At 40.9% G+C, this 22,431-nt stretch overlaps 1 protein-coding gene across 11 annotated transcripts in view; it reads left to right on the top strand.

Moving 5' to 3' along the window:
* The window catches only part of NPAS3 (neuronal PAS domain protein 3), a 652,478-nt gene that overhangs the window by 407,759 nt on the left and 222,288 nt on the right, over positions 1-22,431 (top strand). For all 11 annotated transcript variants that reach the window (XM_082213453.1, XM_082213452.1, XM_082213448.1 and 8 more), the window contains one exon: positions 7,975-8,064. In XM_082213453.1, the coding sequence (XP_082069579.1) occupies positions 7,975-8,064 (90 nt within the window). The remainder of the gene's footprint in view (positions 1-7,974; positions 8,065-22,431) is intronic.

The following is a 22,431-nucleotide window of genomic DNA, read 5'->3' as shown; positions in this document are numbered from 1 at the left end:
CTGTTTTCAGGAATAAGAAAACTGTCTCTGTTAATCAGATACTTGCATGCCTTAAAAGCATCTATTTTAGTAGTGTTTCCTCTCAGATTTCCCCCCCCCTCAAACTGCTTTAGAAAAAAAAAAGATTTCAGCATGGTATTATGATAAATCTTCTTGAGGAGGGGCACGCATTAACATTTGTGTCGGTACTTTTTCATCTTAATCCAACCTTGTTTAATAATCAGAAAATTCTACATAGTGGGTAAGAAGATGTAATTAACTCTTTGACCCCAGAATCTTAATTGGCGCCTGTTGAAAACAGTGGGGCAGTTTGAAAAAAAGTAGCCTGTGGTGATTGAAACAGCATAATGCATAATGGTTTTCTCAAATCAAAATAAGAAAGTGCTGGGGGAACTCAGCTTTAATCACATGTTGTACATAGTTGGTAGGTGGAAGAGATCACAAAATAGGCCTCCCCCACCCCCAAACTGTAATGTTCAAACTTTGCCTATAAGAAATCCACACTTTCTGTCTTCAGAAATTTGTGCTGGAGAGTTATAGCCCCACACCTTTCTAGTAAAGGGTGGTCCTTAACGTCATTGTAGATGACTAAAGTATAATTTACATCTTGATGAGACTAGCTCATAATAACAGGGTACCATGTAAATCCTTACATTACTCACAGCTTCTGCTACTGCTAAAGGTAGAAATGATCAATGATCATACAACAAATGTTACAATTCTGGTTTTTTTAAAAAATGGCATCTGTACTGAGCTATGTATAAGATATTGAATCAGAGGTAAAATGCCCAGCATATACCGGTAATGCTCTAATGAAAAACTCAATGAGCTATATTTCCCCCCTCAAGAAGGTATACTTTAAACATGTTAGGTGTTGGATATCCAGGATTTAAACAAATTTAGCAGCGTTGCCCTTTTTTTACTCATATTGTTTTTTAGCCTGTCTGTCCCCGCTTTCCGTGTTTTCCTATGCTGAGTTATGTTACTGTATCCAAGAAAATTCAGTGCCTCACTGATGAAGAGGGTTCGTTGTAATAAGAGATCCAATGGATAGAAATTTAGACTCTGATAAAAAGCCTGTGGCGACATGTCAAAAATATAATCACAATTATAAACAAAATATAAACACAATTGTTACCAACATTTGCTAGCCGTGCAAATATTGCATGTACATTTCCCCCACCCAGAAAACCTTTATATCCATCAAATAAGATTGTCGGTAAACATGAAGAGTGCAATTCTCAACCTGTGGGTCCCCAGATGTTGTTGGACTACAACTCCCATCATCCCTGAGCTCTGGCCTTGCTGGCTAGGGATGATGGGAGCTGTAGTCCAACAACATCTGGGGACCCATAGGTTGAGAACCGCTGGAAGCTATTACTCTTTTTTTAAGTATTTCCATCATCACCATTAGATATTGCTCAGTTGGTTAGAGCATGGCACTAATAATGCCAAGGTTGCAGGTTTGATCCCTGTATGGGGCAGCAGCATATTCCTGCATTACAAAGGGTTAGACTAGATGACCCTTAGGGTCCCTTCCAATTCTATGATTCTGTGATCCCATCAGGGCTTTTTTTTAGCTGGAACTCAGGTCTGACACCTCTCAGGTGGGCACCATTGCCTTTCTAAGAGGCGGGAGGTGTTTGTGGTGAGTTCCAGCACCTCTTTGTCTAGAAAAATGGCACTGCCAATAAATGGCAATTTATCTACAATATAAATGGTTCAAACACTTTCTCTGCTTCAGTCTTCTGTTTGTCTTCTACATTTCAGTTCAAAGATCACTATTCTTACTGCAATCCCAACAAATAAACATATTACGAGCCTCTGGAACTCTATCCAGAGGTTCCTTCAAGCATGTGTGTCTGTGTCTCTTTCTCTAAATCTGTGGTAACTATCTAAGGGCTCCAATTAACCCATCTGTCTTGGTGCCATCAGTCTTATCTTCTTTGGTTTCTTCAGCATAAACTGTACTGGATGAGTTCACAATTGGCCACTGATAATTTAACTGTTCTTACCACTGTGGTGTCAAGGTTTGGAGAATCCAGCATTTGCAGAAGTATCTCAGGTACTATGGAAGATTCTCCTAAGTTCAAGGTAAACCTCTTCCAAAAATTATTTTCAGTGTACGAGTATCTTGTTCATTTTTGTACATCTGGTGTATCGCCATAGTTTTGCTCCCTGTTAAAGCCCAATATAATCCATTTCTTTGTGGGTTCGCATGCTGGCTCCCCATCCCCCATTCTCTCTCTTCTGGAGGATCTTTCATATTTTCTTTTCTTAGCACCTGGTGATATGCTTCTTTAATGGCCTTTTACTGTGTTTTAGTTCTTTACAAAGTGAAAACACATTTATTTATTGCATTTTTGGAACTAAGATCTTCCTGGCAAAGTGCTGGGATGAAGTATTGCCCCACTTCCTACTCAGCAACGGAAGAAAGGAGAACCATAGATACCAATGGACAAAATACAGACATTTTGGAATTCTCTTTTAAAGGTGTAGCATATTATAAAGACCTGCTGCTCTGCAACCTTCCTTAATTTCAGCCACAGTTACCTGGGAACTCCACAGAAATGGAACACACTAATGGTTGATAGGATTAAGTTTACAGAATAGCAGTGCTTGATAGATTGCTCTCTAAATCTGGAAAAGTTTTGAGTGTGTCTTTAACAAACTTTAAAGTTGACCCAAATGTCACTTGAAATTGCTCACCAGTAATTGATATTAGCATTCAAGGTTCCTGTGGTAATCATCTGAAAAGAAATTATGATAATTTTCAAAATAAACTACTTGCATGGTAAAAATATTTTTGTTTGACTAAAATCTATGTAGATTTACATTTTTATTAATTCATAAATATAAATTGAAGATCCTTTCTTTAATATGACAACTTTACTGTTTGTTTTCCAATAAGTGGCTCATTCTGTTTCTGCCTCTTACATCAAAGAACTCTGAATACTTGCCAAAACGAGTTTCTTTTCATCATTGTGTTAGAAATTATTCAGGAAGCAAAGGAATAAAAACATTAAAACACACAGAGACTTATTGGTTCTGGAACAGAGTGAGATTACAGAAGACATTGTTTTCTCTAAACACACACCAGTTGTTATTGTGTTATGATCACAACTGGAGCTGATCTGATCATAGATGGAATAAAATGACATCCTTTGAAATAAATCACTGCTCTTTTTCTCTGCTCCATCTGCATCAGGTGTGGCTGCTCAAGTCATAGACCATTGTAATGGCGGGCTGGATAAGAAGCCAATAAACAGAATGAAGGTCCCATGTGTGAGTGGTTCCTGGGTTCAGGGTATAGGTCAGTTGCCTGTTCTCGTGGGGGTTGCACTCACTCTGAAGGGGTACTCTTGGATCCAGCTATGTCTCTTGAGATCCATGTGGCCTCAGTGACTAAAAATGACCAGTATTGGCTGATACACAAGCTGAAACTTTCCATGGTCCCAGATAACTTAGACACAGTGGCCAGGAATGGTCAAGATTGGACAAATCTTTCTGGGCCCTCACTTTAGGTTGGTAAGAAGCTGCAGCTGGTGCAAAATATAGTTGCTGGTTTGCTAGGTGGAACAACCTATCACCAGCATGGAACAGCCCTGTTAAAGGAATTGTTTTAGCTGCCAATAAAGCCTTGAACAATTGGGCACTGGGTTACCTGAGAGGCTGCCTTCTGTCATCCAGACCTGCCTGGTCACCAAAGGTCACATGTTCAATCCATCTCAGTGAAGGAAGCATCCTTTTGCATTTATGGATCCGCCCACCCTTCACTGAAATAAATGAGACATGGGGAGTGTGTCCTCCTTGATACTCCTTGACCTGGAGTTTTGGATATCTGATGATGTTGTCATCAGTATGTTGATAATGCAGGGATCTGTTTCTCCTTTGCGTTGTAAGGGGCGTGGTGGTTGGTGTGCTAAACTCATGTCTGACTTCATTAATGGGCTTGATGCAGGTCACCAAACTGAAGCTCAGTGCAGACAAGATAGAGACAGAAGGCAATTCTCCTATCCAGATGGGTGTGGTGTGACCTATTTCAGATGGGAGACACACAACATGAAGAAGCAGGTGTGCAGTTTGGGGATGCTCCTGGGTGGCCAGCACTGTTTGCCAATTTGTTTTTGAGTGCTGGTTTTGACCTAAATAGCCATGCATGTCTTGTGACCCCAGTACCTGAAGGACCACATTTTCTCATATGAACACACATGGAACCTGAGGTCAATACCTGAGACCCTGTGTGCCCCAACCAAAACGATGAGCCTTTTCTGTGGCAATCCTCCAGTTGTGGAATGCCTTCCTGAGGGACGCTTGCCTGATGCCAACTTATCATCTTTCTGGCACCATTTTTATTCTCCCAGAAGTGGACATCATTAGTGGTCTGTTTTTGATATTTTAAAAAATAGTATTCATCCTTATGTGGGCTGGGTGGTTATTTTTATATTGTTGGCTGACTTTTTAGAGTTAACACTTTTAGTATATTTACTTTGAATTAATTTTTTTTTATCATATTTTGTGTGTGTGTGTGTTCGTTCTAAATCACTTCAGGGCTCTTTCTGTGTGAAGCGATTCATAGATTGATTATATTGAATCGAAAGTCCCGGGATCAATCCCTGGTGTCTCCAGGCTGGGCTGGAAAAAGCTCCATCCTGAAACCCCTATAGAACATGGAAGGCTTGATCAGCGTAGAAAAACAGAGAGGAAAAGGAAATTCACTGAACTAACAAAGATCAGTAATGTTCAATCTTTTCAAAACTTGGAATTAATAAGGTGTCCAAAATATATCCTGCATTTTTAAATTTATTGCCCATCAATTAATGAGAAAATAAATTGTGTAGACAAATTATCTATTATCAAATGGATGGTATGCAGGGTTTTTTGGGGGGTTTTTTTGCTGCATTTACTTTCAAGGCAGCTGAGGGGTTTTGTGGCGTGTCTCTTCTTTCATTCTATAAATCACCTCTCCGGTGGTCAACATTCTGCAGCCTTCCCAAAACCCCATGACATCCTCATTTGGGCTTTCCTGTACATTTGGGAAGCTGGGGAGGCTGTCTACTGTGTACTTGATAGCCAGTCATGGTTATTTCTTTAAAGTGCAGCAAATTTACTTTTAAAGCTTTTTCTAAAAGGCCTTCCTTTAAAAGCAGGATCTTCCCGTGGGCATCTGGGTGGCCACTGTGAGAACAAGGTGGGTGGGCCTAGGACCTGATCCAGCAGGACTATTCTTATATCTTGAGGTCACTTGGTAGCCAGACTTCTGACTACCTGCACTTGAAATTCAAGCCCAGGGGTAGGCTGCATAAGGTAACTTTTCCCATGGGCTTTTTTCAGATCAGGAAGTACAGGCAGCTAGGGAGGCTGCAGAGGCCTGGAGGAATGTTTAATGGGAACACACACACACACACACACACACTACCCATGGCTACCTCACAACAATAAGATAAGTTCAATACTGCACCAACCAAAATTATAAAGAAATTTTGAAGTGTGTTGCAAATGAGACGGAAAAATTGAATCTGCTTTCACTGGAGAAGAAAACATTCGGATATTGGATATTGGCACAGCACTACCTGGAATTAATCCCATGTGGTTACATGGGGAGCCACTTTTAATGCTTTTTTTATGTGTCCATCTTTCCATATCCTCTCTTTCATCTATTAACTGTCTCCTCCCTCTTCTTTTTTGTAACGCACAAAATGGTGATGGCACATTATAGTTGCTCTGAAAACTTTTTAAGTAGTTGCATTACTCAGTTGTGAGTAGCACATTAACGAAACAGGCAGCTGAGAATATGGTACCTCGGGTTAAGAACTTAATTCGTTCTGGAGGTCTGTTCTTAACCTGAAACTGTTCTTAACCTGAGGTACCACTTTAGCTAATGGGGCCTGCTGCGCCGCTGCTGCACGATTTCTGTTCTCATCTGAAGCAAAGTTCTTAACCCGAGGTACTATTTCTGGGTTAGCAGAGTCTGTAACCTGAAGCGTATGTAACCCGAGGTACCACTGTATATATACTTGGTTCCTGAATGAAATGAACTCACTTGGGGCCATCTGTCCTCTCTGTTACCACCCAATTCACATCACCCTGCAAATTTTCCAGATTATTGTTACCGCAGCATTGGAGAGAACTCCCTGCAGGGTATCCACTAGGCCTAAAACACTTCCAGGTGTCAGGTCCCTGAGAAACGGGGTTACAAAGGCTTTTTAGCAGCAATGCCACCGCAAATATGTGCAACAATGTCCCATGTGCCAGGATCCCTGGTAAGTGTAGTTCCCAGAGCTCCTAATGTCCCAGGTAAGAATTCAAGGAGCCCTGGAACCAGGACCTTTTTCGGCTGGAACTCAGTTCTGGCATCTCTCAGGTCGACACCATGGTCATTTTAAGAGAACAAGGGAGGCTTTCATGATGAGTTCTGGCTCATACTTTTCTAGAAAAATAGCATTGCCGGCAATCCTAGCACCTGAGATACTGTTGTGGCAGCATTCTCGGCTCTGTTGTGAAGCCTCTCCATAGGAACCTCGCTGCCCTTTGTTGTTAGTGCTGGCCAGTACTTTTTTTTTTCTTAAAAAAATGTTTAGGGGTAGATACTCTCATTTTCCTACTCATATTGAAATACAGTGGTACCTCTGGTTGCAAACGGGATCTGTTCCGGAGCCCCGTTCGCATCATGAGCAGAACGCAACCCGCGTCTGCGCGTGTGCGGGTCACAATTCACGGGATGCAACCTGAAAAGATTTAACCTGAAGCGTCTTTAACCCGAGGTATGACTTAGTGAGGCCAAACTTGGATTCACAAAATGTTTAGGAGTATGCGACCCCTAGGGAAAAAAAGCACTGGTGCTGGCTATATTTGGGGGGAAAGGCGCGATTGGTGGAAAGCAACTTGCAGTGTTGAACAACAACAACAACAAATTTTTATTTGTATTCCGTCCAGCCGAGGCTGGGCTCAGAGCGGCTAACATCATAAAAACAACACAATAAGCATAAAAACAGACATCAATTAGTTAAAATACAGGCTCAGGTGCTCCTGGAAAGCAATACAAAGGCTGCACCATAGAATTGGAAGGAATAGAGTTGGAAGGGATCCCAAGGGTAATCTAGTCCAACCCTCTGCAATGCAGGAATCACACTAAAGGATCTGTGATGGATGGCCATCTTTTTAAAAACCTTCAGTGAAAAGAGGCCACCACATTCCAAGGTGGAACATGCATCAGTGTTCGTAATCATTTAATTAAGTCCACAATAGGTCCCAAACTTTGCATTGGATTCCGGAATGGATTCCACCCCCGCTCCCCAATTCTGTATTTAGGAGAGTGTTCACCTAAATTGTATGGATAACAAACTATCACTTTAAGACAAATGCAGTAAATAATAAAATTAAGTATATTCCTGATGAATATGTACCTACAAGTATAGATTCAATGTGCTGTGCTGTGGTGTTTCAGTTAGGAATAAGTCCTTTTGTTTGTTCATTGATTATATGTTTCATGTGGCTTCCAAAAATGTGTATATAACATGTTCTTTAATAAAATATTTTGCCAACCATATCTAAAGCCTTACACCTGCCAGAATATAATTTATAAATGTACAAGCTGACATTGAAGAGATTAAATTCACAAGATTTCTATGGTCTCCAGGTGTGAACATATTTGACAGTAATCTGTTGATTGGTTTTGTTTATGCTCACACAAAAATGTGTGTGGGTGAATTTGTGAATGAAGAGGAGGCCCGTAATCCTCTGTTAATTAGCAAATTTCTGCAATCCACAGTGTTCTTCTCATCTCCATTTTTCTGCAAGGAAACTCCTTTCGTTTCTGCCCTGAACAGAAATAAAGTGTTAAGAATGGCAATGTATGTTAATTTCAATATTTCCATAATGAGAATAGAGTGAATGTGTGATGCCTGTGCTTTATCTGTTAGTGAAATATATCCCCATATAACAAACTTCTCACTTTTTTTTCTTATTTTGCAGTCACTGGATGGATTTGTATTTGCACTAAATCAAGAGGGGAAATTTTTGTACATTTCGGAAACCGTTTCCATCTATCTTGGCCTATCCCAAGTAAGTAGACCTTTTAATGGCACAAGTTCCACTCCTGTGCTCAGTAATCTATTTGGCAACATTTCGCATGTTATTGAATTCATACTTTAATGACTGTGTTTCATCCACCCTAGAAAATCATTGAGAAATGTGAGTTGGTATAGAATGTTCAAATGGATTAAAAAAAATCCCGAGCTTGAAAAAAACTTTCTCTGCCCACTAAGGATCATTATTAATTTATTGAGAACAAATGAAGTTTCTTTTCTCAATTGTTTTGAACTTTAAACCTCAGTACCTGGTAGGAAAGGGACACACTAATAGTACTTCCCTTGTGTCCTATTACTGGATGTTTATGGAGTACCCTGCATTATCCAGGGAGCTGACACAATGACAGGGAGTCATTTGGAGTCAAGAAATGCTGAAAGAGACCATTAAAATGACTCGCAGGGAGGGTTTCAACAAGGACACATTCTGCTGCTTCCGCACATGTTCTGTAAATCTGCAGAGGACATTTTTTCATATAGTACTTGTACTTTAATTATTGTTGTTCCATTACTGACATATTTTGAAATCTAAGATTATAGGGGAATGGAAGTATTACTTTTGGTTTTATCTCGAATGGCTGAGCTCTCAGTAGCATTTGCTACATGGTATACCGGAACCATCCTGATACGATTCTGGGAGACTCGTATCGAACAATGAGTTGCAAAGTAGGATGCTATGCCTCTTGTTTAGCTACCCTTGAGGAACTCCACAGTTGTGCTAATGCTTGTGTCTTACTGTTTGGAATGGGGCACCCATCTTGCATTTCTTGCCGTGGTTGTTAGGAGACCCCTTCTCAGGACTAGAACTTTTTAATAACTTCGTTATTTCGTTGCACCTAAACTAAGCTGAAAGTGGTAACCTGAAGTAATGAAAAGGGATAGCCAAATAATTGGTGTAGCAGGAAAAAAAAGATTCAAATAGGGTTTGAGACAATGGAATTGCAGCCATTAACTCCTAAAAGAAAATGGTGGTATCTATGTAGTACACATTAATTATGTGTTTATACTAGTTATATGGAAGTTCTGTCAAAAAGCCCAAGAGAACCCGGGGGGGGGGGATGAGGGTTTGTTAATTCAATATTGGTATTGAATTTTCCTGAAGTCCTCAGTTTCGTAATGAATTAAAATCTCTTCTTTGGTCTGTTTATAAACCAACATCAGAAGTTTCATATTTCGTAACAAAGCCACATGGTTGTTAATGCGCTTTTTAAATGAAAAATCACACAGGATTGTAATGTTTATTACTGTCTTGTGTTCATATTAACGTGTTTTATGCATGGTGTCTAACAAAGTTTAATAAACCAGCAAAGAAGAAGGATGAATAATTAGTTTAAACAGGTAAATGCTAATTAGGGAACTCCTGAAAGGCATCCATTATACACTAGCTTAAAACAAATTTTACAGCCCTGGTTAGTGGAGTAATCCAAATTCTGTCAAGGCAACTGCATTTTCTGTAATTGAGATGTGTATGTTTGCTTTGCATAACAGATGGCTCTGTATGCTTAGACTGATAGCTAGGAAAATAATAATTGCATTATTCCAGCCAAAAGAATATTAGCTCTTGGGTTGGGGCCATTTCAGGCAGTCCTCCTGCCAGCACAGCATATGCACATATATGGATTCGATTTTCAAGGAAATTGATGCATCTGGAATAGTGTGGCCATCTGAAATATCATCTGTTCAAGGAAAAAGTTGGCTTTAACCCTGTCCTAGTCCTTGTTAAAGCATTCTTCTATGCTCAGCAGCAGCAGCAGCAGCAGTCGTCAGACATTATTAGGCTGCATACAGACTTCTTCATTCAGCGTCTAGACTTAAGGGATAGGTTTCTGATTTTCTGATTATAAATAGTAAGTCTGAACATTGCATACTGCCAAGCATGCAAAAAGAAACACCTTTTTGTTATTAATCAGTGCATTAGTCAAAAATATACGATTACAAAAAGATTGTGCCCATTATTACTGCTAGATCAAGTGAAATCGGCTTGCTGAGCTCAAATACTTTGGTTGGGGACGTGAAAAGCAAAACACAGTGTACTCATAAAGCGCTGTAAACCAATATGATGTTTTCTAAGGGCACGTCCATAGGTGACCATTTCAGAGTGTTACAAAAGCATATTAGCTTTTGTGAAACAGTCCTGCAATCCCTAATCCAAAGGCAATAACATGATATTCAATTCAGATGTAAGAAATGTGTCTTCTGCAGTGGGGAATAGTCATCATGCTCCCAAGTCCATTCTTGAAAAAGTTTAGAGGATGTACATACCAGCATGCTGTACACAGACTGCCAAAGCAGAGTAACTGAAGCTCATTGCTCTCAACACAGAATTTCAAAGCTTCTTGTCCTTAGCCACACCTGCAGCTAAAATCGGCCGCTGAGATATGAAAACTGGATGCTGAAAGGGTTTATATCCACACTCGAGACCAGTCAGTAAGCTAGTGTTAGGATCGCAGCATGGAATCAGCTAGCTAATGAGGGGTAGAATTCATTTTCTCCTTTTATTGCAATCCCCCCACACCCTTTGGTCCCTCAAGTACCCTCTCCCTTGTGTATCTGGGAATAATTTAAGAGTAAACAAAAGGGGGGGGGGAATAAAAAAAAAAATGATGGCCTATCATTAGGTATGTCACAGATACTAGCCAGCAGGTGCCCATGAGACTTGCACAACTGCATTCCAAGCAACAGAGTGCAATCATACTGCTAACTGCAGGAAATAATTGCATTCTCCCAGTAGTATAGTGTGCTTACTACGTACTTGGTGAATAAGTAAATGTTCCTGGGGTGGACTACTTTTTTGAGGTAGGATCTTCAGTCCGGTGCAACAAGTGAGTGGCGGCAGATGAGCTCCTCCAGCTCATATTTGGATTGGCGCTGAAATAAGCCCCAAACCAGAAAATAACTAACTTATTTCCTTATGTAAATGTGCCCCTTTGTCTTGTTCTCAAGCATAAACCTCCTCCTTCACTCCCATTGCATTGACCAGAGTGAAGCAGCAGTATAGCTCTGGCAGCAAACTGTGACAGCTCGCTGGGAGAATGAAGGAAGAGAGGAGGTCTCTCCCAACTTTGTAGCACCCTGGTCAGTGAAGTGGGAGGAAAGTAGAGGCGGCGGCTCGGTAGTGTGGGTTGGGTAGAGGGGGGTTATTTTCTAGCTTGGATTAAAATCTGAGCCAGAAAAGAATGCAGGAATCATAATTCTCACCACTTACTTGAGTAAGCAATACAAATATCTGAGAGACTTACTTCAGAGCCCACAAATATGAGTCCTGCCAATCTAGCAGTTCGAAAGCACGTCAAAGTGCAAGTAGATAAATAGGTACCACTCTGCTGGGACGGTAAACGGCGTTTCCATGCACTGCTCTGGTTCACCAGAAGCGGCTTAGTCATGCTGGCCACATGACCCAGAAGCTGTATGCCGGCACCCTCAGCCAATAAAGCAAGATGAGCGCACAACCCCAGAGTCGTCCGTGACTGGACCTAATGGTCAGGGGTACCTTTGTTGTTTAGTCGTTTAGTCGTGTCCGACTCTTTGTGACCCCATGGACCAGAGCACGCCAGGCACTCCTGTCTTCCACTGCCTCCCGCAGTTTGATCAAACTCATGCTAGTAGCTTCAAGAACACCATCCAACCATCTCATTCTCTGTCGTCCCCTTCTCCTTGTGCCCTCCATCTTTCCCAACATCAGGGTCTTTTCCAGGGAGTCTTCTCTTCTCATGAGGTGGCCAAAGTATTGGAGCCTCAGCTTCACAATCTGTCCTTCCAGTGAGCACTCAGGGCTGATTTCCTTAAGAATGGATAGGTTTGATCTTCTTGCAGTCCATGGGACTCTCAAGAGTCTCCTCCAGCACCATAAAGGTACCTTTACCTTTACCTTTTAACCATAAAGGTACCTTTACCTTTACCTTTTAACATAGCTCTATAAATGAGCAACAGATGCACATTTATTGTGCTGTAATATACTAGCAATGCGCCAGACGTTTCGAAAGCGGCAGTCAATACCAGAAATGGGGACAGCAGTTCTTGTTGCCACAATCCCCTTGTACATTTCATCTGAGGTTATGTTGAAGGAGATTGTGTTCCCTCAGCATTGTGTTGGTTCATGTGCAGTATTTTATATTAGAATATTATCCTGCAGGTAAAAATCCACCGAGATCCTTCTTTTTTAAAAAAAGACTTTGGAAAAGAAAAGTGGGTGAAAATATTTCAAATAAATTAACATTATAGATACTTACATTTTAGTTCTGCAAACCAAAGGGAGATGCTCCCTTTTCCTCTGAGGCCAAAGATTACCAATCCAAGTAGTCTTTTCAGCAGTCTTGGAAAAGCTATGATATGTTACAGATTCATCACTAAGGGTAGCAAAAGAGAAACTGCAATCATCCACACTAAATTAAGCATTCAAAAGCTTTATTTACCACAAAGTGCAGCAGCAGAAATAGCTATGCAAACAATTCTCCCTCTAGAAAGGAAATGCTAATGTTTCACTTTGGTGATCTCGAAATTGTTCAAAGCGTGGAAATCATTGTAGTAGGTTGTTATGTTATTGAATTCTAGTTTGTGATAAAGGTGCCAAGATCAAGCATTAATAGGATATATACACATGAGATGTCTTGCCTCCAATTCTTTATGTTCTCCCCATTGCTATCAGATAAACATTGTTGGGTTCGTGCCATGAGCTGGCAGAGGTTGTGTTTGTGTTGAATAAACCTTGTGACACTTTGAGAGTTTACACATTCAGTAACGTTGGATTTGAGAATGATGCATAAGATTTATTTTTATTTTTTTAGTGCCTAGCGTATATTTGTTTATAATCTCCGTAGATTTGGTTTCGTTGCTCAGCTAGTGATTAGATAGTATGTCTGCTTTCAGACCTGGAACCATTTACTTGCTGCAGCAGAGGAAAGGGTTAACATTTCTGTCATGCGACTGGAAGCACAGGCTTTAAAAAACAGATGTGATGTGCATGAGCAATTTGAAAGAAATCTTACCAAAATATTCATTTTGGGGATGTATGAGTAAGTGTAGGAATGTTGATCACAGAATTGATTGTGTTGAAATTGATGAATGTTGATCGGTTTTCCTCACATCATAATGTAAACGTATTGCAAATACCAGTAGGTACCAGTACATTTTTGGGATCGTGTCTGCTCAAACATATTCTCTAACACCATCACTGCCTGCCCTACAACATCTGCCACCTAAGTCAGCTCAGAAAATAGCTCCACCCCACCCAAAAAGAGAAAGACTGATTTAAATGAACTAATTTCCAATTAGTATTCTCCTTTGGCTAACTCTTGTTTGACTCCTTCAGTTCAAGAAGACCTCATTCAAGAAGACCTTAAAAATTATCTTTTTTGCTCATGACTGTCCTTGTGAGAATTTTGGTGCTCTAATTTGGTATCTTTCATGTATCTGTTTGTCTATATCTACTCAATGTTTCATACTCTGTATGTGTTTACTTCAGGGGTCGGCAAGGTTTACCTCGCCTGGGCCGGTTCACTCCAGCGGAGATCCCTCTGTGGGCCTGATTACGCCCGCGCATGAGCGCCCGCGCCTGCAGTTTCCTGCATCTGTGCCTGCACAGATGCGGTTTCCAGTGCTGCGGAAGCAAGTCCCTGCACCGTGCTGTGCCGGTTTAGCGCAGCGCGCGGGGACTCGTCCAGCAGGCGGCTCAGTTCGTGGGACGGTTAAACAACCCCTCTGGGCCACTTGTGGCCCATGGGCCTTAGGTAGCATACCCCTGGTTTACTTCTTTCTGTACAGAGCTGGCCCTACCATTAGGTAGAGTGAGAGAGCTGACAGGTGGCAGATGTGGTAGGGCAGGCAGTGATGGTGAAGTGTTAGAGAACAGAGCTTTGTGTGCTACATAACTTGCCCTGCAGTCTCTAAGCTAGCTTGCTGCACACAGGTGAAAGATGCTGTTTCACCACAAGTAAAATTAAACTATCATCACTGTCTGGTCCTCAGGCACCAAATCTCTTGTCCCTGTCTCTGTATGTCACTTTGTGAGGGCTTGGCCCTGAAAAGTTACAAATAACTGAAGTAAATAAATAAAACCATACCGTTGTGAGGATCAGGAGCCAAGTAAAGCATGCTGCCAGAGGAAACATGGCAAAGGAATCAAAGTCTTTGGTGAAACTTCTGCAACTTCTTTGGAACAAGTTGTAGATACACAGGAAGCATTAACTGCTGTGGGATATATACCGTATCGTTTCGCTCTATAAGACGCACCAGACCATAAGATGCACCTAGTTTTTGGAGGAGGAAAACAAGAAAAAAAATATTCTGAATCTCAGAAGCCAGAACAGCAAGAGGGATCGCTGCGCAGTGAAAGCAGCAATCCCTCTTGCTGTTCTGGCTTCTGGGATAGCTGCGCAGCCTGCATTTACTCCATAAGACGCACACACATTTCCCCTTACTTTTTAGGAGGGAAAAAGTGAGTCTTATAGAGCAAAAAATACGGTATTTGAGAAACACCCTGCAGTAAAACTGCTGCACTCAACTCAAAGATAGGATCATAGGAAGCTGTTTTTTTCTGAGTCCGCCAGCTGGTTTTCCAAGGTTTCAGCCAGTCTTTCTCAACTCTTACCTGGGAATACTGGAGTTTGGATCTTGGACCTTTAGGACAAAAAGGCTGTACTCCATTTAAGCTACCGTCTTTCCCCCACATTTTCCTAGAGAATCTTAAAAAGGTTGCAGTCGTGGACATAAGCCTTATGCTCCCCCCGCCACACCAACTGAAAGGTCTCCTATATACTATATGGCAGTCAGCTAGCCTGCTGCTAGTGCAAGGCTAGAGACCTTGCTTCTGTCTTCTTCTGTTCTGTATCTAACTTTGCATCTCTCCCTCCTGATCACATCCCAAGCAGTCTTGATCTCCCTGTTGTGTTGCGTTTTTGAAATGCTGGCAGCCTTTTGTTTTGGCAAGCCTCCATGGGAAAGCTCAACTGCCTGGAGTGCTGATCAAGAGCATATCTCTCTCTCTCTCTCTCTCTCTCTCTCTCTCTCTCTCTCTCTCTCTCTCATATGCACTTCTGTCTTACATACTTGGTGTATGGATAGTACCCAAAAACAAAGTCCTATAAAATTAAACATGATATATATTCAAAAGAGTAATTATCCAGGCCATTCAACTGCAATGCCATTTATTCTACAGAACATCATCCCACTTGTAAAGTGATTTGATCTGTTAACTTGGACTAAGATGCTAACACCATTTTCTTTTAAATTAATGTGGCTGTGCTAAAGTAGGTGAATTTCAGAACAAAGGGTTTAAAGTGCTGCAGCTATGTTCCCCCCCCAAAAAAACCATCCATATTTCAACATAGCAAATGTCAAGAAATGTAGTTGCCACTGAGCAGATTAACAGGTACAAGCTTTTTTTTTTTTTTTTTTTAAATTTTTTTTTTATTTATTTATTTAGGAAAATACAGTCACTACATCATTATACAAATATGTACCCTCATAAAAGTTGCCATCTTGGAAAAAAGTAAAAGAGGAAAGAAAAAAGAAAGGAAAAAGAAAAAAAAGAAAAAAAAGTGAAGAGTAACAAAAGAAAGAAAAGCAGAGAAACATCACATGCAATAATACACATACAAGTACTTCCGTCCAGCTCGGTTTTGGAATTACATAATCTTACATTAATTTGCAGTATTATTAAAGAGTAATACGTCAATGCTTTCAGTTATCGTCGATTGATAAATTATTTATTCCCTGGATGCTTTCAAAATAAATTAAAAATTTATTCCATTCGTCTTTGATCTTAACTGTATTGTTTTGTCTTATTTTTTGGGTTAATCTCGCAAGTTCAATATATTGGTATAACCTCAGTTGCCATTCTCTAACCGTTGGTAAGTCAGCGGTTTTCCATTTTTGTGCAATTTGAATTCTCGCCGCGGCCATAGCATATTGAACGAAGGTTTGATCTATTTTCTTTATTTCTTCTTTATCAATCATTCCTAAAAGGAACAACTCAGGAGTTTTGAGGAAATTATATCTCAAGATTTTTTTCAACTCGTCATGTATTTGCGTCCAGAATTCCTTCACCACATCGCAGGTCCACCAAATATGCAAAAAGGTCCCGACCTTGTCCCTACATCTCCAACAGGTGTTATCAACATTTTTATACATCTTTCCTAGCTTTGCTGGGGTCAAATACCAGCGGTATATCATTTTCTCTAGGTTTTCACGAAGGGCTACGCATGCTGTGAATTTTACACCTTTTGTCCACAATATCTGCCAGTTTTTATACTCTATGTTATGACCAAGGTCTTTTTCCCATTTTACCATCGCTCCCTTCACCAGATCCTCCTTCGTGTCCCATTCCAATAATTGTTTATACATTTTGGAGAGAAGTTTTTCATTACTCTCCAAAATTTCTGCCTGAAACCTTGATTTCTTTCCACTAAAACCCACTCTCTTGTGCTCGCCCCATAGAGCATTAATCTGGTGAAAGAGCAGCCACTCTTTTATTCTGTCTTTCAACTGCTCATAAGGCTTCACCTTCCATCCTGCTTCTGTCTTCACTAAGAGGTCCTCGTAAGTACATTTCTCTTCCTCCATATTTATTTTCTTGCTTTTAATAATATCAGTTGGGGACAACCACCCTGGGATGTCTTTTTCAATCAATTTTTTATACCTCTTCCACACCTCTAGTAAAGGACCTCTAATTATATGGTTGGAGAAGCCTCTATGGGCGTCCCCTTTCTCTTGCCAAAGGTAGGCGTGCCACCCGAATCTGATGTTAAAACCCTCCAAGTCTAATAAGTCTGTATTTTGAAGGGTGGCCCACTCCTTTATCCAACATAGACAGGCTGCTTCATAATAGAGCCTAATATTCGGGGCTGCAAAACCACACCTCTCTCTTGCATCTGTCAAATATTTAAACTTTATTCTGGCTCTCTTACCCTGCCAGATGTACTTAGTCAGGGTTTTTTGCCAATTTTTAAGGAGGGAGGTACCTTTAATAATCGGAATATTTTGAAACAAAAATAATAGCCTCGGGAGGATACACATCTTAATGGCAGACATTCTCCCTGTCCATGATAATTTCAGTCTGTGCCAGGTGTCCATATCTTTTTTGATATCCTGCCAGGCCTTACTATAATTGTCCTCAACCAAATTTATATTTTTTGGTGAGAGCCAAATTCCCAGATATTTGACTTTATTCATAATTTTAATACCACTTTTTTCTTCTAGTTGGGTTTTATCCTGTTCAGTCATATTCTTTATCAGAATCTTTGTTTTTTTCCTGTTTAGTCTAAAGCCCGACAGTCTACCAAATTCCTCTAGAAGTTCTATTATCCTACTTGTACTATCCACTGGGTTCTCCACGGTCAGGACCAGGTCATCGGCATAGGCTTTAAGCTTAAATTCTTTCTTTCCAATTTTTATCCCCCTTACATTTGCCGTCTCTCTTATTCTATTTGCAATTACTTCCAATATCATTATAAATAACAAGGGGGACAAAGGACAACCCTGCCTTGTACCTTTCCTGATCTTAAAGGGTTTTGTCAAGTTATCGTTTATAATCAGCCTGGCCTGCTGCTCTGAATAAATTGCCCTGATACCTTTCATGTAGGGGCCTTCAATACCTGCTCTCTCCAAACATTGTAATAAAAATTCCCAGGAAACATTATCAAAAGCCTTCTCGGCGTCTACAAAGATTAGTGCCGCAGGGACGTCTATTCTCATATCTAAGTATTCAATAATATTTAATATGTGGCGAACATTTTCTTTCTGGTGTCTGTTGGGGAGAAATCCTGCTTGGTCTTTGTGTATATACTTTGTTAAGAGCTTCTTAAGTCTACCAGCCATAATATCGGCAAAGATCTTATAATCGTTATTAAGTAAAGAGATTGGTCTATAATTTTTAACGTCTGTTTTTTCTTTCTCTGATTTTGGGATCAAGGTTATATATGCCGTTTTCCACGACTCCGGGATCTTCCCTCCCTGGAGGATATTATTGATCACATCTTTAAGCACTGGGGCTAAATACTCCCCCAACGTTTTATAATATTTTGCCGAGAGGCCATCTGGACCTGGGGATTTCCCCATCTTCATCCTACCGATGGCCTCCTTTATCTCATTTACTGTAATCTCCTTATTCAGATATATCCTATCCTCCTCTGTTATATATTTCCTCTCATTTTGTTCCAAATAGTTCTTAATTTCAGTACTGTTTTCTTTTCCTCTTTCGTACAATTTTTCAAAAAATTGAGTAAACCTGTTTTCTATCTCCTCAGGGTCTTCTATGATATTATTCTCTATTATTATTTTATTTATCACATTTTGTTTCTTTCTTTTTCTTAACTGCCAAGCTAATAATTTCCCCATTTTATTTGCCGACTCGAAATATCTTTGCTTTGTAAATTTAATTTTCCATTCTATCTCCTGATTTAGTATGGCCGAATATTGAGCTTGAAGCACCCTTGAGGCTCGAATAGCGTCATTATCTGTAGGATTGGTGACCAATTTTCTCTCGTAATTCCTCAATTGAGAGAGGATATCCTCTTTCTTACGTTCCCTTAACTTTCTTCTGTAACTATTTTGTTGTATTAGCAGACCTCTCAACACCGCCTTACTGGCGTCCCACACCACATCTATAGGGGTTTCTTTATTCAAATTTAGGTCTAAATAGTCCTTTAGGGTACCTTTGATTTTTTCCCTCACCTCTTCATTATCCAATAGGTTCTCACTCATCCTCCACTTGAATTGTCCCTTCGCTTCATTTTTTATTTCCATATCTAAAGCACAATGATCAGATATTGTCCTGGGAAAGATTTTACAACTCTTCACCCTTAGCGAGAGCATTCTTGTCGTCCAGATCTGGTCAATTCTACCCCAGCTCTGATGGGGTTCAGAGTAGTGAGTAAATTGTTTAAGAGAGGGGTTTTTCTGCCTCCAGATATCAATTAGGTCTAAATTTCCTTCCATGTCTTCAAAAGATTTCGGCAATTTCCCCCTAACCAAATTCCCTTTCTTTTCACTCCTATCCAGGTCCGGCGCCGGGACGCCATTCATATCTCCAAGCAGAACTAGTTTGTGGGTTTCCAACTCTAGTAACATGCTTTCTAGTTTCTCAAAAAATTCTGCTCTATTTGAGTTCGGTGCATATACTGTCACAACATTAATTTTTTCCCCCCGAAAATTTAACTGCACCCCTAGGATTCTTCCTTCCTCATCTTTACATATCAGCGTCGGTTCCCACTTCTCTTTGACGTATATTACTACGCCTCTTTTTTTTTTTTCGTCAGAATTAATAAAGTCTAGTCCTAACCTTTTATTCACCAGGATGTGTTTATGTTTTTTTGCAATATGTGTTTCCTGAAAGCAAATTACATCATACTTTTTGTTTTTTACAGCTTTCTCAACTTTATTTCTTTTAACCTTATCGTTCAACCCATTTACATTCCAGGATAAAAGTTTTAATGTATGTGTTATTGTTTGCCTTTGTTTGTTTCTAAACCCTCAACCGGGCTTGCGGGCTATACTCTAAACTCCTTTGTCTCCTGAGGTTTCCCCCTCTTCTGCCGTCTCCCCTCCCACTACGGCCTCATCATCCTCTTCCTCTGCGACCCCTTCTCCCTTCCCCGCCCCTCCCCTTTCCCCCTGTCTGTCCCTTATTTCCCCCTCCTCTTCTTCCTCCCTATTCTTAAATCTGCTCTCTGCCTTTCCCAAGTCTTTTTCATATCTTCTCAAGAACTTATCCGCCTCCTGTATGTCCAATAATCTAAACTTTTTCTCTTTGTAAAAAAAATTAATCCCTTCCGGGAACTCCCATCGAAATGGGATCCCGTTTCTCTTCAATGTTGCTGCTATTTGTTTATAACCCTCTCTTTTACGAAGTAGCCTCACTGGTATTTCCTTATAAATAATGATAGGCCTTCCATCAATTCTTAATCTGTTATTATAACTCTTTCTCAAGATTAAGTTTTTCATTTCCATAGAATTAAAAATCACCAAGCAGTCCCCCAGGAATTTGCTTGCTTTCAGGTGTTTGGGCCTAGTCATTCTAAACACATTATCCACAGTAGAGGCCATCTCTTCCTCCTTTAGACCTAGCCAATTAGAAAGTTCTTTAATCATCTTCCCTCTTATATCCTCGTTCCTTTCCTCCGCTACTCCCCTGAATTTGAGATGAAGCTGTTTTGCCCGCATCTCTGCCATGGCTAGGTTATCCCATATCTTATCTTGGGAGTTACTCAACTCCCCCAGCTCTTCTTTGACCTTCATTGTCTCCTTTTTTTGGTCCCTCATCTCTTTCTGCAATTTTTTATTAGATTCCTCAATCATTTTGGACTTTGCGGAAAGATCTTGTATTTTTGCAGAGAGTTCGCCGATTGCTCCCTCTATTTTTTTGTCAATCCTCTCCTGAACCTCTCCCAATTTGTTTTCCATATATGATGTGTTTTGCTTAAATTCCTCCTTTATTCTAGCCCACAGATTATCTAAATCTTTAATTTCCTCCTGTCTCGACAGCTTTCTCTCACCTGGGGTTCCACCTCCCCTCTTCCAATCTTTTCCATCCTTTCCCGTCATTTCCTCCTATCACCTACTAAAGTTTCGCTTCAGCCACACCTTTATATCCCTTGTATCTTTTCCTTTTCAACCCTCCAATTAACCGCAATTTTAAACAGAAGAAACAAAGATTATCAATAGTAGAAGGAAAAGATAGGAGAAGAGGGAGAAAAAAAATAGAAGGAAACCAATTTCCAAACCGATTAAAGGAGCTGCCACGGGAGGGGGTCCAAACTTAAACTTCAGGTGGCCCGGGCAGGGTTCCTATGAAGAACCCACCGCAAAAATTTGTACAGTCCAGCGGGGTTGGTGGAGGGGCGGATACGGGGTCAGGCCCTCCCAACTTCTGGGGACCCCTTTCTTCACTCCTTACCAGTCCGCTTCTTCAGCCCGCTCTGCGTCACAAAGGCAAAGTATTAGATTGTCTAATAAACAGACTTAAAAAAGTTTGATCCTACTTAGTCCACTTTTAGCCCTTGATTGTCCAAGTCCAGGTTGTAGTTATAAATTATAAATGTAGTTCAAATTATGGCTATGTTCCAAGTTATGGTCGAAATCCAAATTTCAAATTCCAGATACCACAGTCGGGGTCCAAATCAAATTATAAAAATCAGTTAGGTATCACGTCACCTCCTTAACTTTTAAGACCTTTTTAGGCCCCTTTGTCCATTTCCAGCCACCTAGGGATGTTCTCTCTAGTAGGCGGGTGGGCAGGTGCGGGGGGAAAAAGCGAAAAAACAAAATAACAAAATGTGGCGGCAGATACGGGAGCTTTGTAGTCCTCTCACCCTGCGCCTACTGTGCCTGCTACCACTTTCTTGCCCTTAGCCCACCGTCGTCTTTCCTCGTTCAAAGTAAACCTTAGGGTCCTTCCAAAGGTGTCTCGGACAATTAGGCAATCCGGGTCTTAAACGTACATTTATTAGCTATGAACGACCGGAGGTGCTTTTCCTTGTAAAATCCCAAAAACAACCCAAAAAAACGAACTAAAAAACACACCAGAGTCCAATTAGTCCTTAATATCCAGTACCGTCCTTTCTTTGATCCTCACCACAGATTATTCTTACTCAAACAAACTCTCCAAAGAAAAAAGCAAAAGCTCCTTACGCCATCGACTTTCCGCCTGCGCCATCTTATATCCTCCACCGTGCGGACTCCCAGGAACAATCTAAAGTCCTCCAGGGACCGCCCAGCTTCGCTAATGGCTTTTCGCCTTATACATTGCGTTTTTGTTTAAAAGAAAGAAAAACGCCTTAAAAACGCTGGTGGGTCCCGTTCCTCTCTTAAGGCGGTCCGTCGCGTCCCCAGCCGAAGCTCGAGGCGTCGCCCTGCAGAGTCGTTTCCGCCCCAATCTGCGTTCGCGGTCCTTCGTTTCTCCTCGTACCAGCCTCAGGAGAACGGCGCGACCGCTTCCACGCTGCTGGGTATCTTTCCCCCAAGGGTACCCCCCTTGGGGTTTTTGGGGTGCGTTTCGCCCTGACGTCTCCCCAATCCTCTGCAGAACCCAGAAAACCTAAGACAGGTTTTCCGCGCTTCCTCGCTGGTTGCGACCGGAACCGGAAGTCGGTACAAGCTTATTTACATGGGGATGCATCCAGGGAAGCACACCTAGAAATCTGATCACCTTAAGATTCTTCCTTCCAGTCACCCTCCCAGAATGAAATCGGATATGGTACGCGGAAGTACCTTCTGGCACTCCAAGGGACCTTCTGGATCACCACCAAGATTTTAGAGCTTGCTACTGTCTCAGAGTTCCAGATTATAAACAAAGATTTTAAAGGTGTTTTAGCCACACCTGCTATCCACGACCAAAACCTTCAAGACTATT

Source organism: Podarcis vaucheri (assembly GCF_965113315.1).
Source record: "Podarcis vaucheri genome assembly, chromosome: 1".
In the NCBI taxonomy this organism is placed as follows: Eukaryota; Metazoa; Chordata; class Lepidosauria; order Squamata; family Lacertidae; genus Podarcis; species Podarcis vaucheri.
This window is presented reverse-complemented; position numbering and strand designations above follow the sequence as displayed.